General features: G+C 45.1%; 1 protein-coding gene across 4 annotated transcripts in view; it reads left to right on the top strand.

The window, feature by feature from the left end:
* The window catches only part of LOC109903937 (AT-rich interactive domain-containing protein 1B), a 230,646-nt gene extending 222,873 nt beyond the window's left edge, over positions 1 to 7,773 (top strand). For 2 of the 4 annotated variants that reach the window (XM_031788275.1, XM_031788277.1), the window contains 8 exons: positions 1,565 to 1,703; positions 1,883 to 2,061; positions 2,549 to 2,675; positions 2,785 to 2,904; positions 3,014 to 3,089; positions 3,215 to 4,076; positions 4,194 to 4,324; positions 4,550 to 7,773. In XM_031788275.1, coding sequence (XP_031644135.1) covers positions 1,565 to 1,703; positions 1,883 to 2,061; positions 2,549 to 2,675; positions 2,785 to 2,904; positions 3,014 to 3,089; positions 3,215 to 4,076; positions 4,194 to 4,324; positions 4,550 to 6,445 — 3,530 coding nt within the window. In that variant the 3' untranslated portion in view covers positions 6,446 to 7,773. The remainder of the gene's footprint in view (positions 1 to 1,564; positions 1,704 to 1,882; positions 2,062 to 2,548; positions 2,676 to 2,784; positions 2,905 to 3,013; positions 3,090 to 3,214; positions 4,077 to 4,193; positions 4,325 to 4,549) is intronic. The other 2 variants (XM_031788276.1, XM_020500960.2) reach the window with 1 other exon arrangement.
* Positions 7,774 to 19,699: the final 11,926 nt, after the last annotated feature.

Below are 19,699 nucleotides of genomic sequence, written 5' to 3' on the forward strand. Positions count from 1 at the left end.
AAGGGCTACCCGCCAGTAACCCCTGGTTCCAGTGTTTACGTTCTGAGTTGCGCCACGTGTGTGTTTGGCCCCTGTCTATGGAGCAGAGGGGATATTCTGGGAAGAAGAAAATCCCAAAGACACTCCCCTTCTATGCACTTTCTCCCTTTCTCCCTCTCTGTTCCTCAATCCCTCGCTCCTTCTCTCCCAGCCCCACTGCAAGCAAAGCCCTCAGCTCAACCATCCGTCTAACTCCCCCTCCTTTCCGCTCTCTCTCTAATCTGATGTGGCGGCAGGGGGTATTGTTGAATAATTCAGAAGTAGTATGAATTTTTAAAGCCATTCTTTATTCCTGTTGGAGGCGTGCAGTGCAGAGAAAGGCCATGGAGGCCTGTTTCAGAGGAGCGGTTTTACTAAACGCTCATTAGGATTCACAGAACCAGCCTCTCTTATCTACTAAAACTAGCCATCATGTTTTCCTTCATTCCTACTTGTACGCCTTTCACTACTTTAGCTTTGTAGGGTTTTCATGTGTAATGTGGCATGGCATTACATAATTTCTTGTGTTGTTACAGACCTTCAATAATTTCATATTCCCATGCACTGAAAAATTCATAGCCATGGCTTCATATGATTTATGCATCATATGGTATGATACTAGCTTCATATCATGTTAGCAACTTAACCCCTATTTGGAGTGAAGTGCAGTATGGTTGGGCCACTGGTATGGTAATCTCTCTCTGATATACCGTAGGGAGTGCACAATACGGTGAGCCTGGCCCCTACAGACACCCCCCTTCTATGTTAACTACGGCTGTGCTCCCAGGCGTACCCTCCTAATGAACCCCTCACCGAGTTCACCCTGCCAAAAATGAAAAGCAATCTTCAGAAAGCTGCCAAATAAAGCTCTCCACAGCGACTGCTGCGAGTTCCGCACCATTCTCTCCAATGAGCAATTCCCACAGAGAGGGCTTCGCTTCCTCCTGTTTCCCTGTCTTCTTCCTCCTCCTCATCCCCTCCTTCTTCTCCTCCTCCTCTTCGGCCCCTTCGTAGCAGTCCCTCCGTTCCCCCATCTACTCTTGGCAGGCAGGCGCTGGGGCTAGGCTAGTGTTATTGCTGCCCCCGTGATGGGAGTTTGTGGTTGTTATTGAGATAGGCCCCAGCGGGCCCTCTGATAGGCTAACAGGATTTGGGTGAGCTGGCCCACTTGCCTGGCATCACATATATATCACCCCTGTCAATGGCTGTGCTGTGGCCTGGCGTTCTGTCAGAGGGCCACCCCGCCTGCTACAGGTTAACCATGGGGGAAATAGGAGAGGCCATCTTTCCAGGCCTTCTGAACCGACTTCATTTAGAGAGGTTTTGGCCTCGGAACTCCCTCAGAACCCCCTCCTTTCCCCCGCCTCCGCCCGTTCCTCGGCCCTCTCTCTAAATCTGCCTGGTCTCTATGAGGATTAAAGAGGCTTGGCGAGTTGCCATAGGCTGGCAGTGTGAAAGTGCTACTCACTCAATACTGTTTCAATGCACTCCACAGGAGATTCCCTATTCATTTATAACCATCTCTCTCTCCCTCTCTATCTAACAGCTAACTCAGGGTCCCTGCAGGGCCCCCAGACCCCCCAGTCGTCAGGCAGCAGCTCCATGGCAGAGATGTCAGGTGACCTGAAACCCCCCACCCCAGCCTCAACCCCCCAGGGCCAGGTCACCCCCATCCCAGCCAGCAGGTATGCCATGACCCATCATTCAGGCACTCTCACTGCTTCATACCATGTTAGCAACTTAACCCCTATTTGTAGTGAAGGTTGGGAGTGAAGTGAGTATACATACTGTACCTCAGTCTCTCAGTACGTATGTGAAATTGTCTAGGTCCTTAACTTTTTACTTCCTGCCCCTCTGTCTCCAGGAACAGTGTGGTCAGTGTGCAGGACCCGTTCTCTGAGGTGAGCGACCCGGTCTTCCAGAAGCGTAGCTCCCTCCCCCCGGGGGGCCCTGGGGGACCGTACCAGCAGGGGGTCAACATGCCCCCTGACGTGATGATGAGGATGCAGTACGAGAAGGACCCCTTCGCTGGCATGAGGAAGGGTGAGTAGACCCAGGCACTGGCACAGACGTACACAGCAATAAGCTGATGAGTTGTACAAACATGGCAGATGCAGAGCGTTGTCCTGTGACTGGAATATAAAGGCTGTTTTTCACATGTGATTTGCCTTTATGGCATTTATGAGTCCCTCTGATGTCTTAGAGTGTCTCTTGTCCCAACTTCATCTTTGTTCCCCCCCCCCTACATTTCCACCCGTCTTTCCGAGCAACACCTGTTTTTACATACTCATTATCTGGTCTCTCACCTTTGAGACCCGAGGATGGTTAGAGTTTGAAAGCTGGCATCTGAAAAAAGTAGTGAGTGAATGACAAAGCTTGGTTAGCATCACAGCACATTGCGGGGTCTCCTGATCGTGCTGATGATTATTAGTAGGAGACTAGTGCCACCTAGTGGATGAACCATTACACCAGCAACACTATACACTGTGTTGCTGGTGTAATACTGTGTTCATCTGGTCTCTCTCCATAGTGGCAGGAGGGGATTCCTACATGCCAGGCCAGATGCCCAGCGGTGGCATGCAGGAGATGTATGGCAGGCCTCCATCAGGCATGGGCCAGCGTTCCCAGTACCCATACGGACCAGGCTACGACAGGAGGTAAGCATAGGGGCACTAGACACCTGAACTGATCAGCCATAGATTAGAAACCAATGTTGCCTGGTTTATGTTTTCATGCAAACTGACGGCTTGTCTGTCTTTCTTTCAGACCAGACCATGTGATAGGGATGGAGGGGAGCATGGGCACCCCCGGGAGCCAGAGCAACATGGGACCTTCCAACAGCGAGGGCAGCATATACTCTCCCAACAGATACCCCTCCCAGCTTAGGTGAGGAGCACGTCTTCAAAATGGAACTGAATAAATTATATTTCTTACAGAGGGAAGTTCCCTCTCTTTTTATAATTGAATGATCACTTCCTTCTGTTATTTCCTATAGACATGAGGGTTACGGGCAGCAGTACCCTGGCATGTCATATGGAATGCACCCCTCAGGGATGTACCCACAACAACAGGTGAGAGACAGACACTAAGGAGCTCATTGATCTGGCCTCATGATGCAGGTGTAGCAGAGTATAGTTGAATAATTGGTTTAGTATTGAATAAAAGCATCACCTTGATATCTTCTGCTTCTCCACAGGGTTACAAGCGCCCCATGGAGGGCATGTACGGCCCCCCAGGCAAGAGGCACGAGGGGGAGATGTACGGCCCCCCAGGCAAGAGGCACGAGGGGGAGATGTACGGCCCCCCAGGCAAGAGGCACGAGGGGGAGATGTATACCATGCAGTACGGCAGCCAGCAGCCTGACATGTACAACCAGTACAGCACTGGTTATTCTGGTCCTGAGAGGAGGCCCATGCAGGGCCAGTTCCCTTACCCCTCCCCCTACAGCCGAGAGCGCATGCAGGCCTCTGGCCAGGGGCAGCACCCCCAGCAACCCATGGGTCCCCAGATGATGGCCGGGGGGCCACCCTCCAACAACGGGGTGGAAGGACCCCAGGGGCCCAACATGTGGCCCTCCAGGACAGACATGGGTTATCCCTACTCTAACAGACAGGGGGCACCCTCCCAGGTACCGTCATACGGTCCTTTGGGGAGAGGAGAGGATATGGAGGGCCGACCCATCCAAGAAGGTCAGTGGCTCGGGCATGGAGGCCATCGCCAGTCCTCCTACATGTCAGGTGGTATGACACCTATGTCCTCTCGCCAGCCCCCCTCTGCCTACCAGACCTCCCCCTCCATGGCCAACCACCTGCCCCGAGCACCCAGCCCCGGCTCCTACCAGCGCTCCATGGAGGCACGGATGTCCCCCAACAAAGCTGCCTATATGGGCTCCATGAAGATGCCATGCAAACCGGGCATGCCCATGCCAGGGCAGGGTAGTGGGCACCCAGGCCAGGTCCCACCTAACCTGCGGAGAGACCTCAACTACCCTCTAGGATCTGTAGAGGCCACCATGCCCCTTCTCAAGCCCCGCCGCAAAATTACCTCAAAGGACACTGGTAAGCGATTACCAAGTCCTTTTATTTGCTGTCATTGTCAAACCAGCACTGTTATTATCTTGATATCTGTGACAGGTATTACAATCCTGTCTCCTCTAACCCCTGTCCTCTCCACAGGAACCCCAGAGGCGTGGCGAGTGATGATGTCTCTGAAGTCAGGTCTGCTGGGTGAGAGTACCTGGGCCCTGGACACCGTCAACATCCTGCTGTATGATGACAGCACTGTGGCCTCCTTCACCCTCGCACAGGTAACTGGAGACACTCTTTACTCTTCTCTTATTGTTGTTCTCAACCAATCCAGGACTGAGCCTTGAAGACAGTCTGAAAGGATTTACGTTTAGTAATGCTTGACAGTTCTCCACCCCAAAACAAACCAACACATCTTTATCAGATTACACTGTAAATATTAAGGGACGCTAAAGTGCTTTAAAACCGAAGCCCTAATGTCATTTGTTATTTTGATGTGTCTGCAGTTGCCTGGCTTCCTGGAGCTGATAGTGGAGTACTTCAGACGCTGTGTGATGGAGATCTTTGGCATCCTGGAGGAGTATGAGATAGGGACCATCGGCCAGAAGACCCTCCTGGGGCCTGAAGCCTGTAACCAGGGGGAGGCGCTGACCTCTGAACCTGAGATGGACTGTGAGGCCAGCCAACCAGAGCCTGAGTCTGAACAGGAGGTGGAGAGGGGGGAGGTAGAGAAGGGGGAAGTAGAAAATGGGGAGGACAAACCTGCTGACATCACAGAGAAAATTACAGTGGAACTGATGTCACCCCCCAGTGCAACGGTACCAGCCCCTGAGGAAACGAAGGAGGAATCTGAAGCCGAAGTGAAGGTAAAGAAGGAAGAGGGGGAGAAAGAACAGGAGGGAGAGAAAGGGAAAGAGGAAGGAGAAAAGCCCACAGAGAGTAAGAAAGTCCCAGCTGAAAGTAAGGAAGACTATCCTAATCAGTCAGAGCCAAGGCCACAACAGGCCAGCAAGTACGACAAGTTTCCCATTAAGATCCTGCACAAAGAGGACCTGATTGAGGACATGACGGAGCAGCTGGCTCACGTGACAGAGTTCACTAGTGGACTGCTCCACTGGCAGGTAGGCGGGGGGGATTCCACGGCCCACATCCAGACCCACTTTGAGGGCAGGGGAGAGCAGCCTGACAGGACGGAGGGAGAGAGAGATGAATGTGCTATTCTGAATAAAGAACAGGAGACTGACTCGAGGACAGAGGAGAAGGGGAATCGTATCACCGCCACCATCGATGACATACTGTGTGCCCGGCTCGAGGCTCTGTCAGAGGGCCACCCGACCCATTCTGCACCCACCTACCCATTCAGGCTGCACCAGGGTGGGGGCCACAAGCACATCACCCTGCTGGAGGACGAGCCCCGCTGTTTGAACGAGGCTCCCCTCTCAGCAGCTTCTCCTTGGCAGGACTCCCTGGCCAAGCGCTGCCTCTGTGTGTCCAACATCCTCCGCAGCCTCTCCTTCATCCCTGGGAACGACTCAGACATGTCCCGTCACCCAGGCCTGGTACTGATCCTGGGCAGACTGCTGCTGCTCCACCACCAGCACCCAGAGAGGAAGAGGACGTCCCCTAGCTACCAGAGAGAGGAGGTGCAGGAGCGGGGCCTGGCCTGCAGTAAGGATGAGTGGTGGTGGGACTGTCTCACTGTACTCAGGGAGGACACCTTGGTCACCCTGGCTAACATCTCTGGCCAGCTGGACCTTTCCCTCTACCCAGAGACCATCTGCCTGCCCATCCTGGATGGCCTACTCCACTGGATGGTGTGTCCCTCTGCCGAGGCCCAGGACCCCTTCCCCTCGGCCGCCCCCCACTCCCCCCTAACCCCCCAGAGACTGGTGCTGGAGTGCCTGTGCAAGCTGAGCATCCAGGACAACAACGTGGACCTGCTGCTGGCCACGCCACCGTTCAGCCGCCAGGAGAAGCTGTATGCCACCTTGGTGCGCTACGTGGGTCAGCGTAAGAACCAGGTTTACCGCGAAATGGCTGTGGCCACCCTCTCCAACCTGGCACAGGGGGACTCCACGTCGGCACGCGCCATCGCAGTACAGAAAAGCAGCGTGGGTAACCTGATGGGCTTCCTGGAGGATGGGGTGAGCATGGCCCAGTACCAGCAGAACCCCCACAGCCTGATGCACATGGCCCACCACCCCCCCATGGAGCCCCCCAGTGTTAACATGATGTGTCGGGCTGCAAAGGCTCTGCTGGCTATGGCCAAGGTAGAGGAGAACAGGCCAGAGTTTGTCTTGTATGAGGGCAGACTCCTGGACATCTCCATCTCCTCTGTGCTCAACCCGGGGGTAGCCAGCATTGTATGTGAAGTACTCTTTCAGTTTGTTAAAAAATTATGACAGGAGGATAGACAGGCCCGGAGCCAAGAGATGGACAGAGAGACGATGAGATGAAAACGTTATTCTGTGGTTTTATAGTTTTATTTAAATTAAATGGAAGAAAGTTTATATATATAAACTTTCTTCCACTTAATAAAAAAATAAAATAAAATAAAATAAATATATAGCTCCTCTGCCCCCATTAACACTTTGGTTTTGGGATTTGAAAGATGATTTTAATACAAATATTTAATACCTGCTGTTGTTGAAATGTTGTATATTGTTTGAAGACTTTTGTTTGTACTTTTGTTTTGTTTAATCAAAGCTGGTGCCAGATTTTGGAGAGGATTCTTTCATTTAATTTTTCTCTTTTAAATGTTTTGGAATTTGATAAATGTTTAAATCTGTATGTATCTGGCTTGTTTTGTTAACGAAGCACAGATTTATTTAAATTGTGAGAGATATTGCACATAGAACTTTTCTTGCCACACAAAAAAAGGAACATTGATTTTACACAAACATGTAAATGTTTCCATCCTGGAGAAATTGTGCAATAGGACTAGTGCAAGTTGTCTGTTGAGGGCAACTAAAAGATGTGAATCTTTTTTTAAACACTTGCAATATGTGATTTTGACCATGGGTAGGCAGTGTTGCATCAGCCAATCAAAAACATGTAAAATATTGTCCTAATTTTAACTGTCAAACGTTTGACTTGCTTCATTGTTGTCAATCATTACTACTACATCCGGGAGTCAATTTTGACAAAGGAACAGTATCTTAAGCACTTACATTTGTTTGATTTCCTTTTCAAACCATGTTGGCGCTATGTATGTGTGTATATGTGTGTGTATATATATATATATATATATATATATATATATATATATATATATACACACACACACACACACACAGACTTATATACATTGGACACTACTTCACACTTTTTTTCAGTTTTGGTTGATTCTCTACATTCACTATCCAAAATAGTGTTATTACAAAGTGATGGAAGTCTCTGACTATTACAACAACTACTTTTGTTATTGGTAAGATGTGTTATTGTCGTTATACATATTTTGTTATTGGGGTCAAATATTTGAACAGAGGTTGTGTCGGTCTCTGTATGTATAAAGTTCCTGTTCTACGCATTGTAATATAGCTTCAAGCTGATCAAAACAATATTTGGTAATGAAATGTGGAAATGCCAGGGTCAGGGATAACTAGCTGAGGTTACAGAAGACTTGTGAACATATTTATTTTCTTTTATGTCCTTCATTCATGTAAATTGACATATTTTTAAGCCAATGTAGTTCAAAAATAAAACTCCGAAAAGAACCCACAAACACACACAAGGTCTTTTTTCCCCCTTCTTACTCAATGACTACCTTTGATTAATAATACATCTTTATACTCTGTGTTCCCACGTGTTATGAATAAAAGGTACGCTGACTATTGCTAAGCGCCGGGAGAGTTGCAATTGTGTTCAGACAATTTTAGGATAATAAAACAAACATCAACAACTTACCATTAGAGTTTCTCAAATTGAAAACACAGAGAGAAACATTACAATCACTGCTGTTCTTCTGAAGCCAACACTGCAATCTGGCCTAACCTCATCATTTGAATGGTCTACACACTCCCCAGCCACAATCATAGCCACGAAAAATGGGATGAAATGATGTGAAGGGTTATAGAGGTAGGACTGCTCTACGTGTTTCAGGCCACGTTCTCCGTATATCCAGTATGCCTCCTCTAACTCAGGAATATTGTGACTGAGGACAAGGCTCCTGACTTCACCTCCATCATTCCTTGTGGACAACATCACTGATGTGTGTAGGGATCAGGTAAGCAAAACAGCCTGTACTTTGGACTTGTTCAATCTGATAGCACCCCTTACTACATATTGGATCTATTCACTCCAGTTTACTGTGCAGACAAGTCCGAATTGGACAGAGAAAATCTGTTTTCGAGCTCAAATTTGTTGCTCAAATAAAGCACCTAGATCTTTTTCAGAATTCAGAATTTGCCCTCTGGATGATGGTTGATGATCTTCTGTCTTCCTCTGACAGATAAAATCTATTTTAAACTGCCTTAATAACAGCCGTCCACTTCCGGTCTTTAGACTGACACGGACGGCAAGACACAGTCTTATGAGACGTCTTCGTCTCATTTTAGGTTTGATTTCAAAGGGGATTGTTACAAGGATTCTTCGGCGAGCGAAACTCGAGAAGCAGATAAGCACCCACGGTATATTCGTTGTATAGTAGTGCCTGTGAGGTACTTCGTGTACCTCAAACGTCCTTCCAATTCTCTAACTACCTGTCCTTTGGCAGTCTGTGTTGATTGATAGTGAGCAGATAGTCGTATTTGAATGAAACACTATGATCCAAAGCCCCATTTAGGGTACCTTAGTTCAGAATGTAGAGCAGGGTTACAAAGATTTCAGAACATGGGTAGCTGTTCTGTAAATGTATTTTATTTGAGATGTTTTCTTTCACTCAGGGCCCACCACAGCAGCAGGCCTCCCACATACTGCTTCTGAGTGGCTTAGTCACAGCTCTGACAGCCAGGCTAGAAGTGGTGCCAGAGTTGCTGCTGGTCTGGCGGGCTCCCTCCCACCTCTTACCAATACTGGAGACGGGTGAATGAGTGTTGGGTGAAGGGAGTGTCTGACACTTTCAACATAACACAACGTGTCTGTGTGCACGTGTGTGTGTGAACATTTGCATGTGTGTGGCTGTTGAATAGCTTGTGGGGATAATCAGTCTATGAAATATAGATTCTTTGTGTATTTAGTTGACTGAATGTGTGTCCGAGCCCCAGTTCATGCAATGATCACTCTATCATCACATCCTCCCCTATTGATTATGTTTCACAACTCTGATACTGAATGGACTTGGTTGTGTCACCGACCATCCTCTTGTAAGACAATCTTCCCTGAGAAGATGTCCATATTGGCACGATGTGGGCCCAATGCAGTCTAAAATAAATATTGGCTCCATGTAGGCTGCCGATGAGCCTTATTTATGAAATGTATTTAAGAAACTTTGAATTCAATGCATAAATTGCATAATTTTTTAGCCTTAAAAGGTATTTAGGGAACGTGATACATTGTATCAGAAAGACAACCACGTTTTTACAATCATACATATATATTTTAAGAGAGACTGTTTGTCATATATCACATGCACTTATTTAAGTGTTTTTAAAGACTTCATCATTGAAGTCAGTGTACAAGATTTTTTTTTAAATTGGGCTTCACAAAACAGAACCCTTGAACTGGACTGACACTGAGTAATGGTTGCACAACAAAATAACTGTGTACAAACCATGCCCCCATATATTAAAATGGCCCTGCCTCTAGGTGGGTTTGGTGTGGGCTAGCCTGTGTTGGGCTAGTTTAAGATAGCCCGTGTTAGGCTGATGTGGGATTGGTGTGGGCAGGCCTGTGTTGGGCTGGTGTGTGTTTGCCCAGTGTTGGGTTGATGTGCGATTAGTGTAAGTTAGCCTGTGCTGGGCTAGCCCATGTTAGGCTAGTGTGGGCTTGGTATGGGATAGCCCGTGCCCACCGAATACCCACGTGGGGTCATGTTTGCTGGGTTATCCTGCCCTTAGTAATGTGTAACAGAAAATGTCCCTGGACAAAGGCCCAGCTACATTCTGAATCAGCCCCATTTTGTTCTTAGACTGTAAGAAAGGGATATCATATCGAGTATATTTTCTAAGACAAATCAAGCTTCATCCACATGCCAGGACTTGCTGTGACTCCAGGATTTAAAGTCTGACCTCTTGGATTAAGGGTCAATAGAAAGCATTGAAAACATCCATCATTCGGCACAGATTAGGTTAAGTGTGAAAGTGTATGCAACAGCTTTATCCACTACGTTAGTCTCATCATATACAATTAATATGATGTAATCCACTACTATGAAAGCATTTTGGATTACAGCATCCATATGCTGTTAGATTGGAAATATGTTTTATGGCAATACCTCCTGAGACTGCTGCTCAATAGCCTGGTCGATGATGACAAGGATGATTCTGGCCCAGTGGGAGTGAGATTTGTGGACAGAATAGATCCTTGTGTTCTTGCTGATCCATATGTGTTGTCAGGTTGGGGACCGTTGAGTCGGTGAAAGTAACGCAAAGTGGACTTGTGATGATTTATTGTTTCTTCCATCCAGAGAGAGTGGGCGCTCCGGACCATGCAACTCGGGACAAGAACTGTGATTTGTTTTGCTTGCCGGAGCAGGGCGCCGTTGAAAAGAGTGATATTAAGTGTCAGCTGAAATAAACGTTTTCTGGTGTCTGTGACGCCCACCGTTTGGTTAGATACAGGCCCGATGGAGATCATGGTGAAACAGAGAAGACATTGTCTGTCCTGCTGAGTTGTTGATGCAGAGTCTCTGCCCAACAAGGTCAAGTTAGGATGTGTTAGTGTTAGGATGTGTTAGTGTTAGGATGTGTTAGTTATCCCGTGAAAATACTACAGTGTTATAGGTTCCAAGCTTATGGTCGTGTTGGAGCCGTAGGTAGGAGGGAGATTCCTAGATGTGTGCAGTGTACAGGAGGACATGAGACGAAGGAATGAGTAGTATCGGTGGAGAATGTTGTATGTGTAAGCTGTGAGGGTGCCCATGAGGCTGGAGAACTGAGGTGTGCGGTGAGAGAGAGGCAGTTTGAGGTTACCAGGGTCAGAGTAGTACAGAAAGTGTTGTATGCTGAAGCAGTGAAGAGAGTGTAAGAGGAAGATGGGTCCAGGGTGAGGGATCCTGAGAGGATTCTTGTGAGTAGTCAGAGACCAATAGAGAGGGATGGGAATAATACGTGCTTCAGTATATTGGGTTTCTTAGCATTCATAGCCATGGTTGTCAACTGTACTGCAGAAATGGAATGTAAGTCACAGAAAATAGAGGTTGTGGTGGCAGCTGCAGAGAAGTACTTGGGCTTGTGAGGTTTTACTGCAGAAGATTTGCAGGGGGCGTTAAGTGGTAGTGTTCTGTCCTCGCAGACCGTGACTGGCCTCACACTTCAGTACAGTAGGTGGTGGTGTATGCACCTAAAAGTTGGATGTGATCCTCCAACCCAATCTCAAAGAAGAAGAAGGGATCATAGCTTTCACCTGGATTCACCTGGTCAGTCTATGTCATGGAAAGAGCAGGTGTTCCTAATGTTTTGTACACACAGTGTATACTGCATGTAAATGATACAAGTGTATGTAGCCACATTTCACTATGAACATAAAATTGTAATTCCAATGTGAATGGGAAACCTGTCGCGATATCTTTAAATCAAATCAAATTGTATTTGTCACATGCAGCGAATACAATTAGGTGTAGACTTTACCGTGAAATGCTTATTTACGAGCCCATTCCCAACAATGAACAGTTAAAAAGTAGGACAAATATTTGCTAAATAAAAAGGAAATAGCAACACAATAAAATAACAAGACCATATACAAGGAACACTAGTATCGAGTCAATTTGCAGGGGTACGAGGTAGTTGAGGTAATACAGTACGTTCATGTAGCACAGGAGGTTGGTGTTACCTTAATTGGGGAGGATGAGCTTGTGGTAATGGCTGAAGCAGAATGGGTGAAATGGTATTAAACACATGGTTTGATGCCAACCCATTTGCTCCGTTCCAGACATTAATATGAGCCATCCTCCACCCAGCCTCCACTGACATTTTTTGCCTCCACTGACAAAAAATGTAACCTTTATTTAACTAGGCAAGTCAGTTAAAAACACATTCTTCTTTACAATGACAGCCTACACCGGCCAAACCAGGACAACGCTGGGACAATTGTGGGCCGCCCTATGGGACTCCCAATCATGGCCAGTTGTGATACAACCTGGATTCAAACCAGGGTGTCTGTAGTGAAGCCTCTAGCACTGAGATTCAGTGCCTTAGACAGCTGCGCCACTTGGGAGCTTGGTAGGTAGGGGTAGAAGTAGAAGTGACTAGGCAATCCAGACCATGCAACTAGGGACAAGAACTGTGATTTGCTTTGCTCACAGGAGTGGCGCAGATCCCGAGTGGCACAGCGGTCTAAACCACTGCCTCACTGTGCTAGAGGTGTCACTACAGACCCTGGTTCGATCCAGGGCTGTATCACAACCAGCTATGATCGGGAGTCCCATGGGGCAGTGCACAATTGGCCCAGCGTCATCCGGGTCTGGGGAGGGTTTGGCCGGGGCAGGCCGTCATTGTAAATAAGAATGTGTTCTTAACTGACTTCAATAGTCAGATAAAAATAAAAATAAGGATATATAATACACAGTAGGTGTGTGTGTGTTGGAGTGTCAGTGTAGTATGTGTGGGTAGAGTCTAGAGACTGTGCATAAATCAAGTGCAAGAGAGTCAGTGCAAAAAAAAGATAAACAAATATCTAATAAAGGGGGTCAATGTAAATAGTCTGGGTAGCAAATTGATTAACAGTTCAGCAGTCTTATGGCTTGGGAGTATAAGCTGTTCAGGACCCTTTTGGTTGCTGTGCGGTAGCACAGAGAACAGTCTATGACTTGGGTGACTGGAGTCTTTAACAATTTTTTGCGCCTTCCTCTGACACTGCCTGTTATAGAGGTCCTGGATGGCAGGGAGTTCGGCCCCAGTAATGTATGGGGCTGTATGCACTACCCTCTGTTGGGCCTTGCGGTTGGATGCCGAGCAGTTGCCATACCAAGCTGTAATGCAGCCTGTCAATGGTGCAGCTGTTGAACATTTTTGAAGATCTGAGGCATACAGAATGATACATTGGCTATGTGTAACACTGAGAACCGATTGAACTTTTCTATTCTCAGAACCCCTTTAAAATGCTTTTAAAAGTCACTCCTTTGCACACAAAGATAGTCACGATAAGCAGGTTCCTGAGAAACTGGTTCCTGTGCTCTCTCTGAGTCTATTTCTCATTGAAATACACTTCAGAGGCAGTAGCCTAGTGGTTAGGGTGTTGGGCAAGTAACTGAAATGTTGCAAGATCAACTCTCCGACCTGACAAGGTATAAATCTGTCATTCTGCCCCTGAACAAGGCAGTTAACCCATTGTTTCTAGGTCATCATTGTAAATGAGAATTTGTTCTTAACTGACTTGCCTGGTTAAACAAAGGCAAAATAAAAAAATCCTCACCACTAATAGCCCTGTTGATAATATACAGTGCATTTGAAAGTATTTTACATTTTGTTACCTTATAGCCTTATTCTAAAAGAAAATGTTTCTTCTTTTGTCCCTCATCAATCTACACACAATACCCCATAATGAAAAAAGCATAAAAATATTTTTATACAGTGGCTTGCGAAAGTATTCACCCCCTTGGCATTTTTCCTATTTTGTTGCCTTACAACCTGGACCTTACAACCTGGACCTTACAACCTGGAATTAAAATGGATTTTTGGGGAGTTTGTATCATTTTTTAAATTGTATTAATTTTTTAGAGGGTGGATCAGCTTACTATTGCGGAAAGAATGTTGCTTCCAATGTAATTGTCTGCATCATTTACAATCCCCCATCTTTTTGGGGTAAATATATATATCCATACACGCATGCATATATATACACATACCTATATAGACATACATATTTTTTTTAAAGAATATACCTTTATTATTATTCCCCGCAAAACGTACCGCCGATCCCCCAATTGGAGTAAACTAATAAACACTTCTGCTTCTACCTTCAATCCATACATCTTATACACATTCTACAGATACAGTCTACTTTACAATAGTTCTCTCCTGTTTGTTCTTAGTCCTTCCTCTATTTCTGATGTCCATCCAGTTTGATTTCTATTTGTAACTATGCTATTTTACAAAAGTTCCGAACCTATATACATTTTACAGATCCCGTATGTTTTACATTGTTTATCTTGTTATTAGTCCCACCCTTCAGCTCCATTCAACCCCTCCCATCTGTCTCTCAACATCATCCATTTTGGATTTCTATCATTTGATTGACACAACATGCATACCACTTTGAAGATGCTAAATATTTTTCATTGTGAAACAAACAGGAAATAAGACAAAAAAACGGAAAACTTGAGCGTGCATAATTATTCACCATCCCAAAGTCAATACTTTGTAGAGGCACCTTTTGTAGCAATTATAGCTGCAAGTCTCCTGGGGGTATGTTTCTATAAACTTGGCACATCTAGCCACTGGGATTTTTGCCCATTCTTCAAGGCAAAACTGGTCCAGCTCCTTCAAGTTGGATGAGTTCTGCTTGTGTACAGCAATCTTTAAGTCATACCACAGATTCTCCATTGGATTGAGGTCTGGGTTTTGACTAGGCCATTCCAAACAATGTAAATGTTTCCACTTAAACCACTCGAGTGTTACTGCTTGAGCAGTATGCTTAGGGTCATTGTCCTGCTGGAAGGTGAACCTCCATCCCAGTCTCAAATCTCTGGAAGACTGAAACAGGTTTCCCTCAAGAATTTCCCTGAATTTAGCACCATCCATCATTCCTTCAATTCTGACCAGTTTCCCAGTCCCTGCCGATGAAAAACATGATGTTTTCGAGGTGTTGGGTTTGTGCATTTTCCTTGATGGCCATAAAGCTACATTTTAGTCTCATCTGACCAGAGTACCTTCTTCCATATGTTTGGGGAGTCTCCCACATGCCTTTTGGAAAACACCAAACGTGTTTGCTTACATTTTCTGGCCACTTCCGTAAAGCCCAGCTCTGTGGAGTGTACGGCTTAAAGTGGTCCTATGGACAGATACTCCAATCTCCGCTGTGGAGCTTTGCAGCTCCTTCAGGGTTATCTTTGGTCTCTTTGTTGCCTCTCTGATTAATGCCCTCCTTGCCTGGTCTGTGAGTGTTGGTGGGCGGCCCTCTCTTGGCAGGTTTGTTGTGGTGCCATATTCTTTCCATTTTTTAATAATGGATTTAATGGTGCTTCGTGGGATGTTCAAAGTTTCTGATGTTTTTTATAACCCAACCCTGATCTGTACTTCTCCACAACTTTGTCCCTGACCTGTTCGGAGAGCTCCTTGGTCTCCATAGTGTCGCTTGCTTGGTGGTGCCCCTTGCTTAGTGGTGTTGCAGACTCTGGAGCCTTTCAGAACAGATGTATATATACTGAGATCATGTGACAGATCATGTGACACTTAGATTGCACACAGGTGGACTTTATTTAACTAATTATGTGACTTCTGAAGGTAATTGGTTGCACCAGATCTTATATAGGGGCTTCATAGCAAAGGGGGTGAATATATATGCACACACCACTTTTCCATTTTTTTAAATTTTTTGAAACAAATCATTTTTTTCAATTCACTTCACCGATTTGGACTATTTTGTGTATGTCCATTACATGAAATCCAAATAAAAATCCATTTGAATTACAGGTTGTAATGCAACAAAATACTAAAAATGCCAAGGGGGTGAATACTTTTGCAAGGTACTGTAAATGTCTGCAAATTTAGAAAAAATTATAAACTGAAATATCACATTTACAATTATTCAGACCGATCACAGCCTCGAGTCTTCTTGGGTATGACGCTACAAGCTTGGCACACCTGTATTTGAGGAGTTTCTCACATTCCTCTCTGCAGATCCTCTCAAGCTCTGTCATGTTGGATGGGGAGTGTTGCTGCACAGCTATTTTCAGGTCTCGCAAGAGATGTTCGATGTGGTTCAAATCTGGGTTCTGGCTGGGCCACTCAAGGATATTCAGAGACTTGTCCCGAAACCACTCCTGTGTTGTCTTGACTGTGTGCTTAGGGTTGTTGTCCGGTCGCCCCCAGTCTAAGGTCCTGAGCTCTCTGGAGCAGGTTTTCATCAAGGATCTCTCCATATTTTGCTCCATTCATCTTTCCCACTGAAAAACATCCCCCTAGCATGATGCTGCCACCACCATGCTTCACTGTAGGGATGGCGCCAGGTTTCCTCCAGACGTGACACTTGGCATTTAGGCCAATGAGTTCAATCTTGTTTCCCATGGTCTGAGACTCCTTTAGGTGCTTTTTGGCAAACTCCAGCGGGCTGTCAGGTGCCTTTTACTGAGGAGTGGCTTCCATCTGGCCACTCTATCATAAAGGCCTGATTGGTGGAGTGCTGGAAAGATCGTTGTCCTTCTGGAAGGTTCTCCCATCTCCACACAGGATCTCTGGAGCTCTGTCAGAGTGACCATTGGGTTCTTGGTCACCTCCGTGACCAAGGCCCTTCTCCCCCGATTGCTCAGTTTGGCTGGGCGGCCAGCACTAGGAAGAGTCTTGGTGGTTCCAAACTTCCTCCATTTAGGAATAATGGAGGCCACTGTGCTCTTGGGGACCTGTCCATGCTGAATACATTTTTTGGTACCCTTCTACAGATCTGTGTATCGACACAATCCTGTCTCAGAGGTCAACTCCATCAACCTCATGGCTTGGTTTCTGCTCTGACCTGCACCGTCATTTGTGGGACCTTATATAGACAGGTGTGTGTCTTTCCAAATCATGTCCAGTCAATTGAAATTACCACAGGTGGACTCCAATCAAGTTGTAGAAAACTCTCAAGGATGATCAATGGAAACAGGATTATCATGAGCTCAATTTTGAGTCTCATAGCAAAGGGTCTGAATACTTATGTAAATAAGCTATTTCTGTTTTCGCTTTGTCATTATGGGGTATTGTGTGCAGATTGATGAGGATTTGTTTTTATTGAATCCATTTTAGAATAAGGCTGTAATGTTAAAATTTTGGGAATTTCAAGGGGTCTGAATACTTTGAGTGCACTGTACCTATGTACTGTATGTCCAATGACTCAGATAGAGAGTTCTGATTGTAGGACTGTGGGAATGATTGAGTGAATCAAGCCTGAACCCAGGCATTGTTTAGACTAGGAGATGTGGAGGAAGGCAGTGGTGTGTAGGTGGTACAAGGGAGTCAATAGCAGATGTGTGGACTCGAGTCACAAATATGATGACTTGCAATTCGACTTTGACTTTAACACCAATGACTCGTGACTTGACTTGGACTTGAGTCTTATGACTCGACCTGACTATATACCCTCCCCAAGCCCAAATATTACAAATTATGCTATTAAAAAAAGTGTGCAGGACATCAACTCTTCATTTAACAGATTACAGCTTCAATCGTACAGCAGCCAATCAATTTCCAACTTTGTTCGACATTTGAAGCTACACAAAGAACGGTAAGTCGTGGCTAATTTAGCCAACAGCTATATATTTTATTACTTTACTGGTGTATCATGTAGGCTAACATAACGTTAAATCGATGAACCTCCACAGTTAGTCAGTGCGGGAACGTGATCATTGCACCCAAGATTGGTAGCCTAAATCCTCCCTGATGTTACTGCTGTTCCTAAAACCATTGACATACGTTAGCCTACAGTAACCACACAGAGAGAGAGAGAGTGTGTTAAGGTTGGGCCATTGTGTACAAGCCTACATCGTCCGATTGCGCCCCATAGCGATCCTCGATAGTTGATCACTATTGTTAAAAATATGAAATGGTATTACATTTGGTGAAGAGCACATTTTGACTTGTTTAGGACTGGAAACTCAAAGTTTAGAACTTCATACTTGACGTTCTTGACTTGAGACTTGACTCGGACTTGCCTGTCTTGACTTGGGACTTGAGACTTACTTGTGACTTGTAAAACAATGACTTGGTCCCACCTCCGGTCAATAGCGAGTGAAGATCCCAGGAAAATTACATCACCATGACCAAAGCAGTACCTCAGGATCTTGCATCAAGTGATGAGGCTAGCATTAGGGGACATGTCTCACTCTGTGTGCATATCATAGAATTAAGATAGCTCAGTTGGTATAGCATTGTGCTTGTAACTCCAGGGCAGTTGATTCAATTCCCAGGACCACCCATTTGTAAAATGCATGTATGGATAACTAAGTCGCTTTGGATAAAGGCATTTGTTAAATGGCATATACAGTGCCTTCAGAATGTATTCACACCCCTTGACTTTTTCCACATTTTGTTGTGTTACAACCTGAATTTAAACTTGATTACATTTAGGTGTTGTGTCACTGGCCCACACACAGTACCCCATAATGTGAAAGTGGAATTATATTTTTGGAAATGTTTACAAATTAATAAAAAATGAAAAGCTGAAATGTCTTGAGTCAATAAGTATCCAACCCCTTTGCTATGGCAAGCCTAAATAAGTTAAGGAGTACAAATTTGCTGAACAAGTCACATAATAAGTTGCATGGACTCTGTGTGCAGTAAATCTTTAACATGATTTTTGAATGATTACCTCATCTCTGTACCCCACACACACAATTATCTGTAACGTTCCTTATTTGAGCAGTGAATTCCAAACACAGATTCAACCACAAAGACCAGGGATGTTTTTCAATGCCTTGCAAAGAAGTGCAACTATTGGTAGATAGGTAAAAAAACAAACAACAACCAGATATTGAATATGCCTTCGAGCATGGTAAAGTTATTAATTACACTTTGGATGGTATCAATACACCCAGTCACTGAAAAGATACAGGCATCCTTCCTAACTCGGTTGTCGGAGAGGAAGGAAACCGCTCAGGGATTTCACCATGAGGCCAACAGTTACAGAGTTTAAAGGCTGTGATAGGAGAGAAGTGAGGATGAATCAACAACATGGTAGTTACTCCACAACACTAACCTAAATGACAAAGTGAAAAAAAGGAAGCCTGTACAGAATACAAATATTCCAAAACATGCATCCTGTTTGCAATAACGCACAAACGTAAAAATAAATTATCTTTATGTCCTGAATACAAAGTGTTATGTTTGGGGCAAATCCAACACAACATATCACTGAGTACCACTCTCCATATTTTCAAGCATGGTGGTGGCTTCATCAATAGCCTAAAACACAAGGCCAAATATGCACTGGTGTTGCTTACCAAGATGACATGGAATGTTCCTGAGTGGCCTAGTTACAGTTTTGACTTAAATCGTCTTGTCAATCTATGGCAAGACTTTAAAATGGCTGCCTAGCAATGATCAACACCAACTGGACAGAACTTGAAGAATAAAAAATAATAAAATGCAAATATTGTACAATCCAGATGTGCAACGCACTTAGAGACTCACAGCTGTAATCGCTGCCAAAGGTGACTCAGGGGTGTGAATACTTCTGCATTTTATATTTTTGTGTTTCATTTTCAATAAATTCGCAAACATTTCTAAAAATATGTTTTTCCACTCTGTCATTATAGGGTATTGTGTGTACGTGGGTGAGAATTTGATTTATTTATGTAGAATTCAGGCTTTAACACAAAACAAACGTTGAGTAAGTCAAGGGGTATCACTACTTTGAGGGCACTGTAT

This window comes from Oncorhynchus kisutch, linkage group LG14 (genome assembly GCF_002021735.2).
Source record: "Oncorhynchus kisutch isolate 150728-3 linkage group LG14, Okis_V2, whole genome shotgun sequence".
Classification (NCBI taxonomy): Eukaryota; Metazoa; Chordata; class Actinopteri; order Salmoniformes; family Salmonidae; genus Oncorhynchus; species Oncorhynchus kisutch.